Genomic DNA, 10,457 nt, shown 5'->3' on the forward strand with positions numbered 1-10,457 from the left:
TGATCTTACAGAGCTGCAGGAAGTGAGGAGGTGCCCTCTGGCAGGGTGGCTTCTTTCCAACAACTCTACACCATGGAAGGGAAGTGAAAACTTTTTTGGTGAAAGGACAGCTAGCCATCTCTGCTACAGTTGTTAAATCCTGGGAAATTATATTTTAGAAAGAGTGACCTCTGACCAGGTCTTTTTAGAGAACGATTTTATAAAGCTTACCTAAAGTGACTGATTTCAGTAAAACAAATTAAGTCAATATCTATTGAGCAAGCGCCTACTATGTGTAAGTCTCTTGAGAAATCCTGTGGAAAAGTTGGCAGGGGGTGGATACCAAGATGAAGGAAACATGGTCTGTCTCTCCACAAAGCATGACAAGGCAATGAACTTTTGTGTATATTATATACAGTCCATAAGATGTAATTTAGACCATAATTTTACTTCTAGAAGAAAAAAAGAAAAACGTTTGCGAAGAGAATATTTGTTTTATTTTCTGATTGAATATTTTCACTGTTGGAAAATTTGGAAATTACCAAAAAGGTACAAATCAGTAATAAACCTTTAAATGTCCCTAATCCTATCACACAGGTAATCACTGTGAACACTTGTCCTGTTGATATTATACCCACATCTGCATATTTAAAAAATTATTTTATGAAGATAAATTTCAAAGCACCGAATTTAAAAACACCAGTTGACCTGTACTCACGTGTTTATAATCATGAAGAAATTCGAGTGAGCATGCCAACAAACTGTTTTCCTTTGCTGGTGTCTGGGACACCAAGGTTCATGATTTATCATTAAAAGAGAGGGGGGTGGGGGAGGAAGAACAGTTACATCAACTTTTAAGCATCTAACAAATAAATAAAAACGTACTGCTGCAAAAACAAGCTCCATAAAAATGCATTGAAATCCCCTATATTCATTTAACATATGGCACGAGCAAGGACCCCAAGAATACGCTCTGGAAGAAACAGTTGACAAGGGCTGGGAGAATGAGGAGAACTTTTCTGGCAGTCATAACGGTCCAAAGGCAATTGGGCTCAGCCAGGAGCTCTCCATCACTGGAGGTGCTGGAGGACAGGCTGATAGATCTCTACTTTGGAATGTCAAAGAGGGGATCCACGCATTGGACACGAGATAGAGAGGTACCCTAAAGTCCTTTCCCACCTAGGGAGCATAGGTACTACCACATGTATGGCCACACGCGGGGTCCCTGCAGGAGCAGCTCTGGAGCAGACCTTATTTGAGCTGTTTGGGATTATACATCTTGTGATAAAATTAACCTCACCAGAAGACCTCCTAGTTAGCTGGTAGGCCTGAAACAGGGCTTTCTTAGCAGGAAGAAGGAGGCAGTAAGGAGTTAATTGCATCATCGTTGGCACTCCCGAGACAGCCCGAGAGTCACAGGAAAGTGGCAGGAGCCACAGGTGTTTTTTTTCAGGAGGCTCAGAAGTAACCCCAATGCCCTGTGAAGACCATCAAGTCTTTATGTCTCTGTTTGGCAGCCACCCTCCTCTACCTCCACCCGCTCCTATTTCAGGTCTGGCAGTAGCAAAATGGACCACATTCATCTCGGTCCTTTCCTTTCCAGTTTGGGCCATGGAGACACAGCTGATAGTGTACAGCAGGCATCTTTACAAAAAAAATAGCTCTTTGCCATATCTCTAATTCTCATTCAGTCCAAAGCTGCATCTTCCGACTGCTTTGATCAGAGTAGAGGAACTCTTAATTCTGAATAGAAAGAGAAAAACACGGTCAGTGAATTGTGCCATGACTGCACAAAATCACATAGCTAGTCACAGCACTTCGACTTAATTGTCCATTGACGTTATAGAGTTTGTTCACTTCCCCCTCTTCTCCTCTCCTCAGTCAATTCACCTTAGCTGTTTTGAAAACAAAACAAAATTCCATTCTGGCTTTGAAATAAAATTGCAGCATAAACAATTGGTAGGTGTGTTTCCAAGTGGCTTGAGCGAAGTGTCACAGAGTAAGTAGGCGACCACCGAGGTTGCTAAAATATTTCCTGTCCTGACCAGGGTTGCGTTTCTGGAGAATATTTAACAGGGAGGGTTTTAATGCTTCTAAAGATGTTGAAACTAAAGAACAAATATTGATCCAGAGAGCACCACAACTCCCCTGAAAGAGAGTAAAAGACATCCTTTATAAAATGAAAAACTACTTGGCGGAAACAGTCCCAGACCGCTGCACAAGTAGCCCTCAGAGGGCCGAGGGGCCAGTTGCGCACGGCCCGGCCCAGGCACTAACGCACCGGGCAGCACCGCAGATGCCCCTCGCTCTGGGAGGCCACGGTCTTCCCGCCAGACCGACCTGAGCCTCCGGCCAGAGAAATTGGACCCCGAGGCCACCCCAGGCCGCAGCTGGCACCCGTGTTGGGTAACTAGGCCAGGGCTGGTTCCCGCGGCTCGCCGCCGCCGGAGAGTTGGGCTCCGCCGAGGTCACCCCACGCGGCAGCTCCACAAGCCCCGGGCGGCGCTGGAGGTGAGGCTCTCGCCCAAAGGCACCCTCCCCGCGCCCAGGCGTCGGTGAGTCAGGGCGCGTTATGCAAGTCCTGGCCCGCCGGCCTCGGCGCCTCCCCCTCGGTCTTTCATCCCGCGCAGTTACGAAAGCGCGACCCCCTCCCCCCGGAGCTTTATATAATGCGGCCGGGCGGCCCCAGCTCGCCTCCCTAGCTCCACGCGCGCCCGGACCCGCGACCAGGCTTGAGCGCAGCTCCCGACCGTGAGCGGCGGCCCGGCGGGACCGGGGGGGCAGGCGCGGGAGGGACGGGGGGCCGGGATGAACGGGATGGGGGTACGGGGGCAGGAGGGATGGGGGACCGGGGGCCGGCGGGATGAGGGCTCGGCGCGGGCGGGATGGGGTCTAGGGACTGGCAGTGGCGCGTCGGCTGGTCCGGCCGCCAGGCGCTCACGGCGCGCGGTTCCCTCAGGGCGGACTCCTGAGCAAGATGGAGTGGGTGTGGGCGCTGGTGCTACTGGCGGCGCTGGGCAGCATCCGGGCGGAGCGCGACTGCCGGGTGAGCAGCTTCCGAGTCAAAGAGAACTTCGACAAGGATCGCGTAGGTATCTGCGTCCCGGATGCGCCCCGTTCCCCTTTATCGGCGGCCGGCCATGCGCTCCCGGACACCAAACGCTGCTCTACTCCCTTCCCCAGTTCTCCGGCACCTGGTATGCCATGGCCAAGAAGGACCCCAAGGGCCTCTTTCTGCAGGACAACATCGTCGCCCAGTTCATGAACGAGAATGGCCACATGACAGCCACGGCCAAGGGCCGAGTCCGTCTCTTTAAGTCAGTGACCTATGGGGGGCTGCGCTCTGCGCTGCAGGGTCCCCCGGGCTGAGCACCAAACCCTGTTTGGGGAGGGACGGGAGCACCCGGGGTGGGATGCAGGGAGCCCTTCGCCCAGCCTGGCTCACGATCCCCTTGGCTTCTGCAGTAGCTGGGACCTGTGCGCAGACATGCTGGGCACCTTCACAGACACCGAGGACCCTGCCAAGTTCAAGATGAAGTACTGGGGCGTAGCGTCCTTTCTCCAGAAAGGAAGTAAGTAGTCGGCTTAGTGGGATTGTCTTGGAGGATGGGAGACATACCTAGCCAAAAGGCTGGGTTTCTCCTCCGGTGGCACCCTTGGGAAGAAAGGTCTGTAAGCAACCAGAACTCTCAGCAGGGCTTAAAGCTAGAGGGGTGAAACTGCAAGCAGCCAGGCCCCTTCACTCCGCCCACCCCATCCCCCAGCTCAAAAACCTGGCCCAAGCTCAAAAGGCTCTTGGGCCTGTCACGTGACCTCCTCCTGCCATTTACCCATACGGCCAGTGTGCCAGGGGGTGTGGCCTTCTCCATGCTTAGACCACCCACCTCCTCAAGACCCAACTCACATCACCACCCAACCTGGTTTTGCATTGCCTCCATTTCTTTAGGCTGAATCCGTGAAACAGCTTGACTACTGGGGGCCCAGCAGAGGCTCAGAGACTCTCATCCAAGGACGCAGGGAGCATTTATGCACAGGGTTGACTCACTCCAAGGTGCCCTACCTGCCGCTGCTGAGATTCTGAGCCAGGCACAGTGCTCTGGGTGACAGTGACCTCTTCCCTTTCTCCCAAGCCCTGAAACTCACATGGGGAGCAGGGTGTTAAGAACTCTCAGAAGAGCATCCTAAAATTCAGCCTGACGTAGATGTTCGAGAGCGTACATGTACATGCTCTTTCTACTTTTTCCTCATTTCTCCTAAGTTTCAAATCTGCAGTCTACTTGGTACCTAGAGAGTAATGCAGGCCACAGGGGACATATCACGGAACCACAGAGATGGAGAGTTAACCCTGTGAAGGGGGTTCAACATGCAGATGAATAAACTGAGGTCAAGAGAAGGTAGGGCTTTGTCCAAGGTCATGCAACAAGTTTGTGAGAGCCAGTGTCAGAAGCCAGGGGTTCCAGCTCCCAGGTCAGGATTAGGTGGCCCTGAACAGCAGGGACTCCTAATACAAACCAGTTTTTACAGTTTTACAGACTACTATTGGAACTCTCCTGGGAGATAGGCCCCAGAGGGCTGTTCAGGGGGACTCTTAGCTTGGTGAGCCAGGGCAGAAGTGTCCTTTCATGCAGCCCATCTACACGGGGCACGCACACCTTGACTTCCTCTACAGTTGTGTTAGATGAGTTTTTACTTTTTTTTTTTTATCGAATTGCATCTTCAGTATTGATTTACACTGTACATATGGAGTTGCTATTCAACGAGGGGAAAAAAGCTTTTATCCTTAGAGGTAATAAAGATTTTTTCAGATAACGCAGCGAAACTTCCAAAAGTGATCCATTTAGAGTAAAAGATAAACTTTTCTGATAATGGATTACAAAAATCAGTACCACGGGGCACAAGGTTACTAATTTTTAGAATCTGCATCTTATCAAACAGATGAGCATGGCCACCGCCGAGCAGTCGTATGGCTTCCCCTGACCCCCCCATCCCGGTGTCTGACACATTCCCCATGGGAAAGCCTGGGAGGTTCAGGGGTGGCTCAGTCTTCCTCCTGGCGGGCCTGCAGTGGGCTGAAGAGGGGCCTCACCACCCACCGCTGTGCAGCTCTCCTACAGGGCATGGGTTTGGGCTGAGCCCCTTCTAGGCAGGGACTCCCAGGGTTCTCAGAGCCAAGAGGCGCACCCAGAGGTAACTTAGGCGAGGATTAGCGATCTCCCTTACACCCTTAATGCTGGGGGATCCAGGTTCCCCTGCGTTCCTGCAGCACAGAACATGACATAGAGCAGAGATCATCACTTGCCTCATGACCTGGGTGTGAAATGGAGATACGGAGGCTTTGCATTTCCTGTTTCTTATCCCCTGTTGCCCCCAGTTTATTTATCGCCTGGAGACAGCGTGGTGTAGAGGTTAGGTATGGGGGCTCCAGAGTCAGACTGAAACTCAGTTCTGTCCTGCTCTTTGTGATACTGGGTGAATTACTTAATTTCTCTGTGCCTCAGTTTCCTTATCTGGAAAATGGGGATGATAGTGTGCACTTTCAGGTCATTGTGAAAAATAATCGAGAAAGCACAGACAGTGTCCATACAGTGACTGATACTTAACTAAGTGCTCAGAAAGTCTTGGTCATGGTTATACATCAACAAGAATGTTAAGCAGAGATGTGACACATTTTACCAAATGTGAGGTGTTTGGATATCCACATTGTTGTTTCTTCATGGCAAACCTCTCACATACATTCTTACTAACGTGGTTTCCCCATCCTGTCTTTATTGACGTTAGTACCACCTTTGTTTACACTTATGCTTCATGGCTTACATCCCAGTCTTAGGAAGAAATATAGTCTAAATTCTTCAAGGGCTCAGCTCTGCCTGTCAGGAGAGCTCTGAAGAGTATGAGCTCTAAGAAAGAATATCTGATGTCAGAGGGTAGGCATCTTGTGCCCTCAAGGCAGAACCTACCCTCTTTTGCCAGCTTGGAGAAGTGAGTCAGGTTACTAAGCCAGAATTAGGGTGGAACCAGAAAAGCCATGAACCAGACCATCCAGTGGACTGAGAGGCAGGAGAGCAGTGTGGATAGTGAGAGGGCCGGGAACTAGCTGATACGGATCAGTGCCAAAGAGTCATCCTGCTGTTGGGGGTGACATACGTTGGTGGCCGTCAATATCAGCCACAAAGGCACAAGATATTGTCAGAGGGTAGATGGAGGAGACATCAGTAGAAAGGTCTAGTCTGTGGTTTTGATGGGTCCACATTCTCGATTGTTCTTTGGAAAGATACGATCACATTTATTATCAGGGAGAGAAAGAATTATTAAAGTGAACGAGGTTCCCCCCACCACCGACTCCAGTATTTTTTCCTGTAAAGGACAAGATCCTTTCTCATGGTCCCAATTTTCTAAGAGCTGTCAGAATTCTCTGTAGTCTCCTGCTTCCTAACTCCTGAATCCAGTTTTGGGAAGTGGCTGGCTTCCGGGACCAGGCAGTAAGTTTCCTTGACATCTGAGTGGCGGAGGGAGATGTAGTGGCCCCGTGGCTTTCTGCCTTGCAGACGATGACCACTGGATCATTGACACGGACTACGACACCTATGCTGTGCAGTACTCCTGCCGCCTCCTGAACCTCGATGGTACCTGCGCTGACAGCTACTCCTTCGTGTTCGCCCGTGACCTGAACGGCTTTTCCCCGGAGGTGCAGAGAATCGTGAGGCAGAGGCAGGAGGAGCTGTGCCTGGCCAGGCAGTACCGGCTGATCGCTCACAATGGTGAGTGCTGTGTGGGAACAGGGCACCGGCTGCTCGCCCTTAAGGGTCCCTGGGTCTGCATGCCCTGAGATGCATTTCATCTGCATGCAAGAGAAAACAGGGCGTCTTGGGAGCCCCCTCTGAGCCCGTCTTCATCCCTCCTGACCAGATCTTTCACTGGCCTTATCATGGGGCCGATGCAGAAGGAGTGGGCAAAGGCCTTTTTCCAAAACCTTGGCACTTTTAATTAAGCAAAACTGCAGGGGACAGACGCTTCCTTTTTATCTGCCGCCTAGGCTCAGTCTGTGGTCACATGATTTTGCTCCTGGCTGCACTACCCAAAAAACCATTTTGACTAGATTAATATTATCTGGGGAATTGAGTGGCCCCAGTGAAGAGCTGGGCATTGAATGTGGCCATTGGTGTAAAAACAACTTAAAGAGAGACATCACCATAGCAAGTTCAAAAGAGAGTGATTTCAACAAATGCTCTTTTTCTGATATGGAACTAAATATCCAGTAAGTTGACTAGCTGGTTTTCCTCACTTATGTTTTTTTGAGATCCCCTGGAACACCCATTGAATCTTTTTATGGATATTACTCTTGTCTGATCTTGATTTAAAAGCCAGTAATATTCTGGAAGAAAGTGCACATTTTATTTTGAATAGACACTCACTCCCATGGGAAACTGGGTTTAAAAATCCAAACAGGGTAATGCTAAATTGTGGGGGAAAAAAGGGAACAAAACTGAACTTCTCTGTTGGTCATCTAACTAGCTAACCCACACTACACCAAACAGATATGAATGCAGACCAAACAAGTAAATAAATAAGATTTTGATGTTTCACCCAGGGGCAGCCTAAGTGTAGGGCAGGATTTCACCCCAGCCAGGCTCCACACCAAGCCCTTTGCCTGCCTTATCTCACTTAATCCTGGAGACACCTCATGAAGTAGGTATTCTCATTATCCACGTTCTACAAGATGAGAAAACAGAGGCTGAGAAAGATTACGAAGGTTGCCCAAGATCTTCAATAGATAGCTGACTTGGATGCAAACCAAAGTGGTTTTGTGACTCTGAAGCCCCTTGTGGCACTGCCTGGTGACATATGACACAGGACATGGTGAACACTCCATAAAACTGCTAACAGAGTAGCTGAGGTCAGGCTGACTTGGCCCTCACTTCCTGAAACAGGAGGACATACCCACATCCCTGTGAAATGCAGTGAGGCAAATTTAAGACAGGTAAAAAACAGCACTTTGATACAGGAGATCCTATGCTCTGGGGCCCACCCCATCACCCCCAGAGAAATTCAGAGGGTTTCAGAAAGCCTTGAAGATGTTTATGAATTAGAGCCACATCTAGCTATAACCTTACAAGAAGCATTTGGACAAAGCCGAGCCCTAAGGTCATCGAATATTCACTCTCTACGTTTAACACCAGCTCCATATTTCTGTCATTAATATCTTTGTTTTCTACATTTCAGGTTACTGTGATGGCGAATCAGAATGAAATATTTTGTAGCAACACGGAGGGTGTCGTTTCATTAGGAAACTTCCTATTAACTCACTCAGCCTTCAACTCTTAGAGTTTAGTTTGCACCGCTCTCCTCCCCTCCCCTCCCCTCCCCTCCCCTCCCCCACATAAACATAAAACATTCAGTACACGTAAAAATATGTGTGGGGATAAGTGAATCTCTTTGCACTCAAATGTCTGTGTTCCCTGGAGTTTTCTAAGGACTCATTTGAGGATTAGGATTCCAGACTTTGATTTATTAAAATATGTATAGTCACCTATTTCCTGTGATTTGGGTTTTTACTTGTGTTCGTGTCTGTGTTGAAGTGAGTTCTGCAGGTGGCTGGGTAGGATGCACTTTTTATATACCAGGAGGGGTTCTTCTCTCCCGGCTCTTTATGACCTTTGGCCTGTTCTAGTGCCTAACCTCAATTATTAATGAATGTGGCTTCTCTTAACGTCCTGAAAAAGGGATTTCCCCATTAACCCAGGAAGGCCTTAACTACTGAGGCCAAAAGAGGTGAGTGTAGGTTAGGCCAGGCCAGTGACCCCAGCCTCAGGCAGCCCCAGGCCCTGGAGGCGGGCAGGGGGGTGGGCTTACCCCGAGCTGGTCTGAGACGCCCGAGAGGCATGGGTTGGGGTGAGCTCTAAGAAACGCCCCCCCCCAGCCCTTCATTGTCTCTGGCACCTAATTCACTTCTTATTTCAGCTGTGGGCAAAAGGCTGCAGGAGAAGAGGCCATGGGCTTCCCGGGGGGAATCAGGAGACGGATCATGGCGCCCCTACCTACAGTGTGCAGGGAAGGGGAAGCAGCTGGGTCTGGGGCAGGACACCAGTGTCCTACACCATTAGCAGCACTTGTGAACACTAACGTATAGCTGCATACAAAGCCACGTGCCTCAGTTTCCCAGGAGCTCCTAGGAGCCTCAGTTTATCATCTTAAAAAGGCATCAAGGCTTTGGTACCAGTGTCTTGGTTTTACTTCAAAATTCTGCTCAGATATAATTAGCTGTATGATTTGGGGCTGGTTGTGTAGTTTCTCTGAGCCTCACTCTCCTCTTGTGCAATATGGGGAAACAGTGTCTGCCTGATGGGCTGCAGTGAGGGTTCAGTTAGAGCACTTAGGATGCCAGGCTGACATTTCTGAGATGTGTCGGAAGCAGGAAGGGCAGCTCTCTCCCGTGTGTGAGGAGAGCTCTGCGTGGGTGCTGGCATATCAGGGGGCCACGGAGGCTCCTGGGGGCCCCAAATCAATGTGCTTTGTTCTCCCACCAGAAAGGGGGAAGGCAGGGGACCATGCACTGGAAAGCTCTGCCTGTCATTCACATGGAACAGGGGCCATCAGAGCCTGGCCCTTCAGGTGTCACCCCAGAGACCCAGAAGACAGCCACACATCACTTCAAAAAGCAGCTTTAATTTATCACATTTATTAACTAAAGATGAACAAAAGATCCCTGTCCTCTAGTCCTCAAGCTTGTAATAAACCTTACTTCAAAAGCAAGCTGCTCAAGAAACTCCACAGCAAAGACAACTACTGGCTCTGATGTACTTGGTGACAAAGATTGGTTGAGCACGTCCTATGTGCCAGGCCCTGAGCTACTGTTCCAGCCACTGGCCCAACCTCCAAGTGCTGGCGTAGCCCTGGGTCCTCGCTGGCTCTGGTTTCTTCTCTCTCTCTCTTCCCAGGGACATTTCATAAAGCCATAAATCTGCAAACACTATCTGGTGACTCCCAACTCCCTGTATATTCAGGCCCACACCCCACATCCCTGCACCCCACTGCCTGCTCTCCATTTGGATCTCACTGGGGTTTCACGTGTAAATGCCCCAAATGAAACTCTTGGTCTTTCTATTTCCCATTCTTCTAGTCTTCCCCATTTTTGTTGCCTGCTCTCCATCCAATCACTGTCAGGAGTCACCCCTGAATCCTCTCTTTCCCTCCTAATCTGCATCCTGTCCATCAATACATCATGTTTGCTCTGCCTTCCCGAAGTATGTCCCAAGATCATCTCTCACAATCCCCCACGGATGCCACCCACCTCCAACTTCCCCATCTTCTTTCTCTGCTTCAACAGCCACCTAACTGGTCTCCATCTTTATTCCTGCTCCACAAATTTCATTCCCTGCACAGCAACCAGTAGAGCAGGTCACTTCAGCATCCACTTGCAAACCTCCAGTGGCTGCCCACTGAACACAGAATAAACTCTCTATGGCAGCCTCCCAGACCCT

At 49.9% G+C, this 10,457-nt stretch overlaps 1 protein-coding gene across 2 annotated transcripts; it reads left to right on the forward strand.

Moving 5' to 3' along the window:
* Positions 1–2,617: 2,617 nt before the first annotated feature.
* On the forward strand, positions 2,618–8,503 carry RBP4 (retinol binding protein 4). 2 transcript variants are annotated; one of them, XM_082854876.1, is made up of 6 exons: positions 2,618–2,730; positions 2,939–3,067; positions 3,163–3,296; positions 3,445–3,551; positions 6,525–6,737; positions 8,200–8,503. In XM_082854876.1, exons 2-6 carry the CDS (start codon positions 2,957–2,959, stop codon positions 8,223–8,225), a joined length of 591 nt encoding a protein of 196 aa, XP_082711002.1. In that variant the 5' UTR covers positions 2,618–2,730; positions 2,939–2,956; the 3' UTR covers positions 8,226–8,503. The 2 variants fall into 2 exon arrangements, with proteins under 2 accessions (XP_082711002.1, XP_082711003.1); XM_082854877.1 differs by having other exon boundaries at positions 3,448–3,551.
* The last annotated feature ends 1,954 nt before the right edge of the window (positions 8,504–10,457 follow it).

Source organism: Leucopleurus acutus (assembly GCF_964270905.1).
Source record: "Leucopleurus acutus genome assembly, chromosome: 14".
NCBI lineage: Eukaryota > Metazoa > Chordata > Mammalia > Artiodactyla > Delphinidae > Leucopleurus > Leucopleurus acutus.

What these genes read in the sequence shown, in the direction of transcription:
- RBP4 (XM_082854876.1), top strand. Translation starts at nt 2,957, where the DNA reads ATGGAGTGGGTGTGGGCGCTGGTGCTACTGGCGGCGCTGGGCAGCATC. An exon ending in AGAACTTCGACAAGGATCGC is followed by an intron (nt 3,068 to 3,162) that starts GTAGGTATCTGC and finishes TCCCTTCCCCAG; the next exon opens with TTCTCCGGCACCTGGTATGC. An exon ending in CCGGCTGATCGCTCACAATG is followed by an intron (nt 6,738 to 8,199) that starts GTGAGTGCTGTG and finishes TCTACATTTCAG; the next exon opens with GTTACTGTGATGGCGAATCA.